This window comes from Muscardinus avellanarius, assembly GCF_963383645.1.
Source record: "Muscardinus avellanarius genome assembly, chromosome: X".
Lineage (NCBI taxonomy): Eukaryota > Metazoa > Chordata > Mammalia > Rodentia > Gliridae > Muscardinus > Muscardinus avellanarius.
In genome coordinates, this window is record NC_137792.1 from 18,316,909 (window position 1) to 18,329,397 (window position 12,489).

At 44.4% G+C, this 12,489-nt stretch overlaps 1 protein-coding gene across 1 annotated transcript in view; it reads left to right on the plus strand.

Annotated features, from left to right (window-relative positions):
- Window positions 1-11,714: 11,714 nt before the first annotated feature.
- PDK3 (pyruvate dehydrogenase kinase 3) overlaps window positions 11,715-12,489 on the plus strand; it is an 84,044-nt gene continuing 83,269 nt past the window's right edge. The window contains exon 1 of the mRNA XM_080718649.1: window positions 11,715-11,907. Within this exon, the coding sequence (XP_080574775.1) occupies window positions 11,802-11,907 (106 nt within the window). The 5' untranslated portion in view covers window positions 11,715-11,801. The remainder of the gene's footprint in view (window positions 11,908-12,489) is intronic.

Here is a 12,489-nt window from a genome sequence, read left to right on the forward strand (position 1 = left end):
CCTTTGATCCTACCATTTCACTTCTAGGTCTATAAACCTGTCCAGATATAATGTTCACTCTTTACAAGAAAAGATATATAGATGGGTAGATTAAGGAAGAAATAGAGGAAGGGAGGGAAGGAGGAAAAGTAGAGAAAGAAAGGAAAAAGTAATCAGAAACACCCTAAATGTACATGTAATATAAAATGAATCGTCGTAATTTAATGCTGAGTGTACAAGCTAGTTCCAGAAGTCTTCTGACAGCCTGAACTATTTTTGTTAAGTTCCAAACAACTGAAATAAAATCATGTAATCATACATATGTGTGATAAAACTACATTTCATAAAATTCAGAGGAGGATAAATTTCAGGGCAGTATACACAGCAGGCCAGGGGTGCTAGGGAATTGCCTCTCCTGGCCAGGAGCGACTCTCAACTGCTAACTTGGTGTGAAAATATCCCAGTTCCCTTGCCTCTTGGGTAGGATAACTCTAAGATGCATGTTTATGTTATTTCAAGGAGTTTCTCCATAGCATGAAGCTCCAGCTACTTGTGGTAACTTGTATGATTACAAGTCCTTAATTAGCCTGCTCTCCTACTCTTCTGGAGGTGTATTTTGGCAACATATCTCAAATAAGCAAGTTGGACACAATGTGTGTATTAGTCAGCTTTCTGTTGCTGTAACAAAATACCTGAAATAACTTAAAAAAGAGAAAAGGCCTAGGGATATAGTTCAGTGATAGAGTACTTGTAGGGAATGTGCAAAGCCCTGAGTTCAATCCCCAACAAAACAGCACACACACACACACACACACACACACACACACACACATAATAAAAAATGAAAATGTTTATGAGGGATACTGGGATTGAACCCAGGGCCTCAGGCACACTAAGCACACACTAAGCAAAATTGTGAACTCACAATTTTGGAGGTTTCATCCTATGATCAGTTGGCCTGCTGCTTTTGGGCCTTCAGTGTGGTAGTACATCAAGGAGGGGTACATGGTGGAGAAAGACCTCAGCCCATGGTTGGAACCGAAGGAAAGAAAGTAAGAGACTAGGGTCCTAATATCTCCTTCAAGGACATACTCTCAATAACCTAACTTCTTCCCACTAGGACCCACCTCCTAAAGGTTCTACTGCCTCCCAATAGTACCACAACCTGGAGACGAAGCCTTTAACACACGGCCCTCTGGGAGATACTAATCCAAACCATAGCAGTCTGCTTTGGGGAAAGACACAAATGAATCTCATATCTAAGATCTTTATGATGATATATTTAGTTTGACACATGGAACTTTAGAAATATTAATGGAAGATCCAGTTTTAGCTAGGCATATTGGTGCATACCCATAATTCCAGTACTTGAGAGGCCGACACAGAAGGATTGTGGGTTTGAGACCAACCTCAGTAATTTAGCAAGACCCTCAGCAACTTATTGTGACTCTGTTTCAAAGTAAAAAATAATAAAAAAAAATAGCCGGGCATGGTGGCGCACACTTGTAATCCCAGCATTTGGAAGGCTGAGACCGTAGGGTTGTGGTTTGTGGACAGCCTCAGCTACTTAGTGAGGCCCTCTGCAACTCAGTGAGACCCTGTTTCAAAACAAAGAATAAAAAATAGGGCAGGGGGTGTAGCTCAGAGGTCGAATGCCCCTCAGGTTTCATCCCCAGACCCCCCCACACACAAAAAAGCCTGGAGTGGTGGCACATACCTGTAATCCTAGCACTTGAAAGGTCGAGACAGGAGGATCACAGGTTTGAACATAGCTTCAGCAATTTAGCAAGACCTCATTTCCAAATAAAAATTAAAATAGGGCTGAGGTATAGCTCAGAGGTAAAAGCTCCTGGGTCCAATCCCAAGCACCACAATAAACAAACAAACATAAAATAAAATAAAATAAAATGAAATAGGGCCAGGGATATAGCTCATGGTAAATATCCCTGAGTTCAATCCCCAGTGCAGAAAACAAAAACAAAAAAAAAAACCCAAAAGAGTCAATCTCAAACATTTTTTCACACGTGCTTACCTAGATGCTTTCACCAATAATTCAGTATCATATATTATGCAGATATTAGCTAGCGGTTCCTCATGCCCTGGGGGACTGAGACGGAAGTGTCTCACCCACTCCCATTCACTCCTTTGCCCTTCCCCGCCAACCTCTCAAATCCCAAAGCCCTCCACAGTTCTCAGTACTATGTCCCCTTAGACTCCTTCCTCTGCTGCCCGGCTCCTTGTTTCGCCTGGCTGCTGCTCAGCCTTCTTAAAGACTCCACCCACAGTTTTCTTCTAGTCTCTCCTCTCCATCTCTTCCACCGATCACTCTGGTGGGCCCCCCAACCTTTTCTCTCTACAGTTCCAACCCCAAAGTTGAATATCTAGGCTTATCGAGATGCTCTTCGAGACAAGGAAATTAGAGGAGTCCCTAGCAAAATTTTTCATCCTTCCACATGTAAAACTATAAACAAATAGGGGAATCTTTCTTTCTTGAGTGGAGGAGGGTCCAGATACCCAGCAGTACACAGAAACAACTCTAAGTTATGATTCGCTAAAAAGGAAAGCAGTACTACGTCACTCCTCACCACTCATATGCTTATGAACTTAGCATCAAGGACTAGGGAGGTGGACTTTTCATTTTTCAACGAGGCTCTATTGTGCAAAGCAATTTTAATTTTAGGGAAAATGTCTCCTCTCCTTTTAGGGGGGAGGGTTTGGCATTCCCTCCCCTGCTTGTGCAGCTCTTCAAATCATGGCAGAGAGAAAATTCTTGGCAACCGAATAACATCCTGAACAATAATCCAGTGTTGAATTTACTGGCAGGATGAATATGAGGAATAAAAAGAGGTAATTGCACCTGATATAACACTGGCACAAAAAAGTACAGATGTTAGCTACCTTCCCACATGGAATAAGCATAGGAGATGCCTCAATATATCCGGTATATAGCATTGTCTAGTAGAGACCTAGAGTAAACTCTGAGGGCTAGCCACACACTCCATTTTGCATTTTCTAGGAGTCATCCTTTTGGATAAAGAGAACGTGGTCTGTGTGCACGATGGAATTTTACTCGGCCCTAAATAGAAGAGCAAAATTATGTCATTGGCAGGAAAGTAGGTACAACTGAAGAATTTTATGCTGAGTGAGATTAGTCAGTTTCAGAAAGTTAAGAGTTGTATGTTTTCTCTCATATGTGGAAGCTAGAGAGAAGACAGGAAACAAAAGGGACTATAAATAATGCAGAAAGAGACCTGTGGAGCAGTGAAAGGGGATCGAGGGAGAGAGGGAGGGGAAGGAGGACTGCAGAAGGAAATAGTTCAAGTGATACGATGGCAATATATAGGCTATTTGCGTGTCATCCTTGCGCAGGGGCCATGCTAATCTTCTCTGTATCGTTCCAATTTTAGTATATGTGCTGCCGAAGCGAGCACAATATATAGGCTATTATACTACCAATTTTGCTAGTATGTGGGGAGGTGGGGACAGATGGGCTTTGGAAATACACCAAGAGCTGTGTGTCTGTGTGTTTTTATCACATTGAACCTCGCTATGAGGTATAATTGTAATGTGCTAATAAAAAATAAAAGGGTAAATGACTGAAATCAATTTAATATCTTTACTAGATCAGTATCACAAAAAGGTTATCATTTTAACATGTAGCCAATATAAAATCACTCACAGAGTTTTCATTCTGCTTTATGTTAAGTCTTTGAAACTGGTGTGAATTTTACACATATTATACATCTCAGTGAGGACCAGCCCCGTGTGGGCAAGAGTGCAATATTGCGCGGTGCAGTTCTCGAACTTCTAAATGAGATTGAATCTTGTTAGATTTTGAAATCCAGTCTTTTCTCTTCTGTTCTGTAGCACATCTCAAACTGTGGGAGGTGCTCAGTCACACTATTTAGAGTCACTAATTTATAGTAGTTTCATACATCAGATGATATAAAGGATAGATTATTCTACAGCAGGAAACCTCCAAGTCCTTGTGAGGAATAGCTATCTTTTCCTTACAGCTTTCTTTTCTTTTTCTTTCCTTCCTTCCTTTCTTGTGCTAGGGATCGAACCTAGGGGCATTCTACTTCTAAGCTACATCCCCAGCCCTATTTTTTAAATTTATTTTTGAAACAGGGTTTCACCAAGTTACAGAGGGACTCGCTAAGTATCTAAGGCTGGCCACAAACCTGTATCCTCCGGTCTCAGCCTCCCAAGTACTGGAATTACAAGCATATGCCACCATATCTGGCTTTCCTTACAGATTTCAAACATTCAGAAAATTAGGGTAAGTGAAAAATTAGGGTAAGGAGGACTGGGAAAGATGAAAAGAATTGGTGCTGACAATAAGACTCCAGTGGTACATACCTATAATCCCAGTACACGAGAGGCTGAGACAGGAGGATTGCAAGTTCAAGACCAACCTCACCAATTTAGCGAGACTCTCAAAAAAAAATTTTTTTTTTTTGCGGTAATGGAGATAGAACCCAAGGGCATTCTACTGCTGAGGTACACTATTTTTTATCCTTTATTTTGAAACAGGGTTTCACTGAGTTGCAAAGGTCCTTACTAAGTAGCTGAGACTGTCCATGAACCATGATCCTCCTGTCTCAGTCTCCCAATTGCTGGGATTACAAGCATGCACCACCATGCCTGGCTTGACTTTCAGCAATTTAATGAGACCCTGTTTCAAAAAAAAAATAGGGCTGGTAGAATGGCCCTGGCTTCAACCCTCAATAACCCCCCACCAACCCTACCACCAAAAAAAAAAGAATCTCCAGTGGCCTGAGGAAGTGGCCATCTTGGTAATCAAATAGCCTTCTTTGATGAAACTCACTGATGTGAGCCTCACTAAGTAGCTGAGGCTGGCTTTGAACCTCAAAAATGTCAAGTTCGGTGTCAGTGATCAGGGGTAGGGGCAGAGGCTGCACCTTGGTAAACAGCTTGGATGGATAAAGACTTTTCTAGACTTACTCATGTAAGAAACACCAAATTTTCCAAATAATGGGTGGCATCTTGGATGTTAAAGTTCACTGCAAATAGTGGTTTGTGTTCAGTTAATTATAGGGTCTAAGTATATATTAATAGAAACTGATAAGATCAAGTTTGAGATAAAATACAAAAGCAAGGCTTTGTATAATTAACCTTCATTTTGGGGTCTCAAGGAGAACTGAATAAGGCCATTTGTGTTACTTATCCTTGGTTCACATTTTTAGAATGCATTCATCTCCAGAGACTCTAGGATTTCCTCAAATGTCAATACTAACCATGATATCACTCAAAGGATTCTTAAGTGGTTGTTGTATTGCTAGCATTTTGCTTTATTTCCTCCCATGCCTTTTTCTATGACAAAATTTATCTGAACTCTTTTTAGCTGAGTTCAAATTTAATAATACATAATTTGATATTTTGCTTCCCCTCCACTTAAATGGTTGAATTTCCGATTTTCTCATATGGGCTTCATACAATGAATCCTTAAAGGTGGCATAATGGTCCATGGAGTATATATGCCATGATTTTTTTTTTGTTGTGGTACTGGGGATGGAACTCAAGGGCTTCCCTGAGCTATACTCCCAGATCTATTTTATACTATATTTGGAAACAGGGTTTTGCTAAGTTGCTGAGAGCCTCACTCAGTAGCTGAGGCTGGCTTCAAACCTGTGCGATCCTCCTGTCTCAGCCTCCCAAGCGCTGGGATTACAAGTGTGCACCACCACACCTGGCTGCCATGATTTTTTAAACCAATCCCTATTATGTTTTTTTTTTTTGTGGTACTGGGGATTGAACACAGGGGCATTTTACCTCCAAGTGACACCCCCAGCCCTATTTTCTATCCTTTATTTTAAAACAGGGTCTCACTGAGTTGTAGAGGGCCTCACTAAGTAGCTGAGGTGGTCCTTGAACCGTGATCCTCCTGTCTCAGCCTCTCAAATGCTGAGATTACAAGCATGTGCCACGACATCTGGCTTTCCAGCTTCCCATTATGCCATTATGTTTTTCTTTCTTCTGGAGTTTTTTTTTTTTTTTTTTGGTAGTACTGGGTGTGGAACCCAAGGGCTTTTCTACCTCCAGGCTATACCTCCAGATCTATTTTATACTTTATTTGGAAACAGGTTCTCACTAAGGTTCGCTGAGAGCCTCACTCAGTAGCTGAGGCTGGCTTCAAACCTGTGCGATCCTCCTGTCTCAGCCTCCCAAGAGCAGGGATTACAAGTGTGCGCCACCACGCCCAGCTTTATTCTGAATTTGAATTCATGTGTGCAGAGGTAGCAAGGATGCCCAACAGCTAACAAAACTGCAAGTCAAAGGAGCCCAGAGCCCACAGCCAAAGATTTTGCCAACTTTTAGGTTGGGGAAGATAAAGTATTCCTTTCTTTTGTACCTCCAAGACTAGCAAAAACAAAGTACACATTTTATTTCTTAATGAAGTGTCCTGTTACACCATCCAGGTACTTAAAGTATTTTCTGACCTCTTTTAGGGAGAAGACAAAGACCACTATGGCTAATGACCCTTCCTAATTAGAAGTGAAAGGACCAGGATAAATGGGCTTTAAGAGGGTTTGGGCCACCCAAAATAGTTTATTGGAAAAAAAAATCTAGAATCCAGACACTTGGAAGAAAAAAGCTGCTGTTTCAATCCTACACATATTTGAGTAAAGTAAATTTAGTAAAACTTTAGTAAGTACGCTTTGCTCCTTCTAATTCGCTCATCTTTACAATCTCACTTCCTGCTCTTAAAGTCAAAAGGCGGCTGGTGCGTCTTGGAATCATCCACCAAGATGTCCTTTAGTAGTTGAACAGACAAATAAACTGTGGCATAGGCACAGCATGGAGTATCATTCAGACCTAAAAGGAAATGAGCTGTTGGGCCATGAAAATTCACACACAGAGGAAACTTTAATGCATATTGCTAAGTAAAAGGAGCCAATCTGAAAAGGCTACATAGGTATGACCCAACTACATGACATTCTAGAAAAGGTGAAACTGTAGAAACGGTAAAAAGGTCTGAAAGCTGTCAGGGATTAGTGGGAGGGAAGAATGAACAGCCAGCGCCTAGAGGGCTTTTAGGGAAGTGAAGGTATTCTGTAGGACACTATCATGGGGAGGCACTTGTCATTTTGTGCATTGCACATTGTATAATAGAATAGATATGGTTACATGGAATACATACGGTATAATAGAATACATATAATACATATAATAGAATACATATGGTATAATAGAATACATATGGTATAATAGAATACATATGGTTTCATAGAATGGACCACACCAAGAATGAACCAGTGTAGATGATGCAATTTGGGTAATAATAGTTTGTCAGTTATAATAAGTGTACCACTCTGGCGTGGGTTGTTGATGGTGGGGAGGCTATATGTGCATGTGTGTGTGTGGGGAGGGTTCATGGGAACTCCCTGAATGTTCTACTCAATTTTGCTGTGAACCTAAAAGTGCTTTAAGAAATAAAGATGAAGAAAGAGGAGGGACCCAGTCAGGAGGGCATCAAAAGCTATGAGCCTGTATTTTTCTGACACTCGGTACCCCAATATAATGTAAAATTATAACACACCCAAAAATAAGGTCTATTTTTTTAAAGGTAGCTGATATTATAAGAGGACACGGAATTGAGAGTCTAGAGACTAGACTTGAATCTAGGTTGTCACGTACGAGCTGGGCACACTTGGATCATTTGAACCCCGCTGTGCCTCGGTTCATCCACCTGCAAAATGAGGTTATTTATCATATTTACTGTGAAGAGACAACATAGGTACATTCACAGAGCACACGCTAGGTGCTCAGAAATGTCAGATGAGAGGGAAGAGGGAAAGAGGAGAAAAAGAGGGCTAACAGCCTCTCGTGGCCCAGTCTAGTGATGGTGGAGGTCTTTTGCAACAAGATCTTAGTGATTGATGATGAGGTAATCTGAGGTTCTTTTTTCTCATCCATTCCACTGTGCTTTAAACATTGGGTTTTGTCTGTATCATATTATGATTTAACACAGTGTCCATTATTATCAATTCAGTGTCCACATATTTTTGTGGTACTGGAGATGGAACCCAGGGGCATACTACCTCCGAGCGATACCCCCAGCCCTATTTTTTTTCTTTATTTTGAAACAGGGTCTCACTGAGTTGCAAAGGGCCTAAGTAACTGAGACTGGCTTTGAACCTGCACAATCTTCCTGTCTCAGCCTCCCAAATGCTGGGATTAAAAGCATGCACCTGGCTACAGTGCCCACATATTAATAGTGACCAATTACTATTGTTTCAATTACTTCAATTAGGAAGCTACCACTGCCTTTGTTCCCCCCGTTTAGAGCTGCCGAAAAGGAATGTGATTTGTGGCAGGTTTTGTTATTTTCGTTGGTTTTTATCTGTTTAATACACTTTTGGCGTAAACCAACATAGTGACTGGTGTGCATGCTGGCTGCTGCTCAAGTCCACTGTTATAATTAAATGATAACAAAGTGTTTGGAGGGCTATGGTGGGAGGTACAGAGAATCAGCAAGCCACGTGGCAGGGGAAACAAATAGGCCTTCTGGTCAGGAAAGGCCCCTCTCGATGTTTAGGTGATTATGTGGAGCTGTGAGGCATTCGCTAGGAGGGGTAGGGATTTGGGTTGGAGTGCACACACAGCCTAGGCCTTCGGTTTTTACGCCCAAGCAAAGCATCAGAATCACCCGGAGGCCTTGTCTATTAGTTAACTATTGCTGCGTAACGAATGATCCAAGAACTTAACAGCTGGAAGCAGTGAACATTTATCACAACAAACTGAGAGTTTCTAGGAGTTAAGAGTCCAGGAGCTGCTGAGCTAAGTGGTTTTGCCTCCTCGTTTCTCCTGAGATGTCAATCAAGGTTTTGGTCGGAGCCATGTCATCTCAAGGCTCCACAGGGGACGGATTTGCTTCCACATTTGCTTGGGTGGGCTTTTCCACAGGATCGTCTCAGCACTGGAGGTAGCTACAGAGAGCTTCTGATGAGAAGACAAGAAAGAGAAAGGATGGGCCGGGGAGAAGGCAAGGAGTATTCGTATGACACACTTACTACAATTCACAAATGCATTATATGTATTTGTTTGTGGTGCTGGGGATTAAACCTAGGGCTTCACACATGCTGAGCGAATGCTCTACTGTTGAGATACATCCCCAGCCCTGTTTGATTTGTGACAAGATTTCACTCAATTGTCCAGGCTGGCTTCAACCTTGCAATTCTCCTGCCTCAGTCTCCTGAGTAGCTGGAATTGCAGACATGAGCCAACATGACAGCTCGTGTGTGTGTGTGTGTGTGTGTGTGTGTGTGTGTGTGTGAATGTGTATGTGGTACTGGGGACTGATTGAACTCAGGGGTATTCCACCTGAGTTACACCTCCAGCCCTACTTTATTTTTTTGTTTTAAAACAGGGTTTCTCTAGGTTGCTGAGGCTATTTTTGGACCTGTGATCTTCCTGTCTCGGCCTCCCCAGTACTAGGATTATAGACATGCTCTACCATGCCTGATTGATGAACCAATATTGATACATGATTTTTAAACAAGTTTGGTCCAAAGTCCAAACTTTATTCAGAGTTTTAACCCAATATCCCCCTTTCTGTTCTAGAATCCCATGCAGGATAACACATTATGTTTAGTTATCCTATCTCCTTAGGGGCCTCTTGGCTGTGAGTTTTTATTTTTACTTTCCTTGTCTTTCATGACCCTGATAGCTTTGAGGAGTACTGGTCAGGCATTTCATGGGACCCCAGTTGTTTGATAAACTAATCTCAGAAGTGTGATCTCATCACTTCTTGTTCTTTTCTGTCTTTTAGAAGTGAGCAGTAAGTCTAGCCCACACTCAAGGGGAGGCAAATTAAGCTCCCTCAGGAAGGGAGGAAGAGGAAGGGTATCAAAGAATTTGAGGCCATGTCTTTAAAACCCCCAAAGCTTGTAAAAACACAGATTTCTGGGCACCACTTCCAGAGTGCCTGATTGAGGAGGGCTACAGCAGGGTCAAAGAGTTTGCATTTCTAACAAGCTCCCAGGCACTGTTGACCCAGAAATTTCACTTCAGCAGCCACTGGGAATGGGGCCTGCATAAGAACTTAGCATGCATAAAGAACTGGAAAAAGTTCAAGATGTGTATCTCTCAAAAAACTCTCTGATAACCACCACCACGACTTTAGCTTCTCAACTTTGCCAGATATTGTGAAACTATTAGACAAAACACATGTATTTCTGTACAAAAGAAGTACAATACCTTATGTTTTTACCAGATGTGATTTATTTCATTTGAATGCCAGAGACGGAAAGCAGATGTCTCCATGTGACATTAAAATAACTGGGACATAGAAAAGCTAGGTGATTTGGTGGAAATGGTTACAGTAAGCTAAGCATTTCATGCATTTGCATTAGGAAAATGATTTAATTTACTGAGCTTTGAATTCAAGTTCACTCTTATGAAGGCAAAGAATACCCAACAGTGAAAGCCCAGTCCCAAAGTGGTGGTGTTAGTGGTAAAACAAAACCGAACTGGCATCCTGTATGGTGGTGAGGAGTATGAAAGATAGTGTCAGTGACCTTACTCATATTTGATCTTTTTCAAGGGGAGTTAGTAGAAGTGGTAGAGGGCCTAAAATAGAGAACCAGTGACTTTATAATTAACCATGTGCAAGGGCGTTGGAGGGTAAATGGTGGAAAGGAAACCTTTCCAAAAGATCATGTCCAGTGGTGGAAGTGTGAGTGTGGGGTGAAATACAAGTGTCCTAGCAATCTTGTCCAAAGGTGTTGGCCCAGGTGGGAACGAGGGGTGAACGGCCACAAAAGAGAGTCAGTGACCTACCAATCCTGTCCAAAGGTGTTCACGGGAGTGGGGGCGGGATGCCGGAGACCAGGAAACAGAGACAGTGACATTACAATCCATCTTGTCCAAGGCTGAAGGCAAGCATGAAACAGAAAACAGTGAGCCTAACATTTGATCCTGCCCAAGGTGGTGCTAGTGGTGGAGGGCATGAAACATCCATTAGAATGACGGGCTGACCAGAATGTGAACATCAAAAGTGTCATTGCCAGGCGTGGTGGCACACACTTGTAATCCCAGCATTTGGGAGGCTGAGACAGGAGGACTGCGGTTCGCGGCCAGCCGCAGTTATTTAGCGAGGCCCTTTGCAACTCAGTGAGACCCTGTTTCAAAATAAAGAATAAAAAATAGGACTGGGGTGTAGTTCGGAGGCAGAATGCTTCTGGGTTCCATCCTAAGTACGGGGGGGGGGTGTCAAGATGCCAGGACCGCTGCTGGAAAGTGCGACAGTCAGCTGATCCAGGGAAGGCCTCCCGGAAGAGGCGCCTCTGGCTGAGAAAGGCCTGGAACAGCGCAGAGAATCCATCCTTGGCAATCGGTGCCCTCCTCGGTACCTTTTGGCCCCTGGCGAACCTGGCGGGGGGTGGGGGGCGGAGCCATGAAAGGCTACGCAGGTTAGCCCCGGCTGAGTCCCACTGCGGAGGGAGGGAGGGAGGCTCAGCAGCAGCGGCAGGGCTTAGGAAAGCATGGGAGGCGGCGCCCGCCAATCAGCGACGCGCGCGTGCGGCCGCGTGCCCCGGCGCCCCCCGCGCCCCTCGCGCGCCGTGTACGTGCGCCGGCTGACTCCGCCCTCCTGGGCGGGGCCTCGGGGAGCCGCGGGCGGCCGGCAGTGGCCGGTGAGCTGCTGCTGCGGCTGGGGCGGCTGCGCTTGCGGCGCCAAGGCCGAGAGCGAGGCCGAGGTGCCCCCGAGCGAACGCGCCGGGTCCGCGCGGCTCAGCTGTGCTGGCCTTCGCGGCCGTCCTTACGTCTCCGCCGGTCTGCCCGTCTCTCCGGCGAGGATGCGGCTGTTCCAGTGGCTGCTGAAGCAGCCAGTGCCCAACCAGATCGAGCGCTACTCGCGCTTCTCGCCATCGCCGCTCTCCATCAAACAGTTCCTGGACTTTGGTGAGTGCGGGGTCACCGGCGCCCTGGGCCCCAGGTTGCAGGGGCGCCGCCATCCCGGGACATCTCCCGGGTCTCCAGAGCTTCGGGGCAAAGTCCGTGGGAACAGCAGGCGGGGCTAGGGGATGCCCGGGAGCTCTCCTCCAGGCTTCAATTTCGGGGTGCGGAGAGGCAGGGCCTGGTGCCCTCACACCCAGCTGAAGGCAATCCCGAAGACCCAGAAACTGCATCCAAGGACCCTCATCCCAGCCGGGAATCCCCCAAACCTGCCACCATTAACTTCAAATCTACTTGACAACAAACCTCGCCACCCTTAAAACTTCCGAAAGAAATGTGAACGGCTTTGCAATGTTTTTGTTTTTAGGTTGGGGGAGGGGTTGGGTAAGAGCAGTTTAGAAACACCTAGAGGTTGTGCAAATTATACAATGGCATTTTGTTCCTTTTCTGCTCTAAGGTGTTGCTGCGTAGCTGGAGTGGCAGGACTTGAACCGTAGTCTTCATCGCGTTATATTAAAGCAGCCAGAGGCCTGAACTGCGCAGACCTTGATGCTGGGGAAGAGGGGACAGGTTGGGCTCCTAGGATCA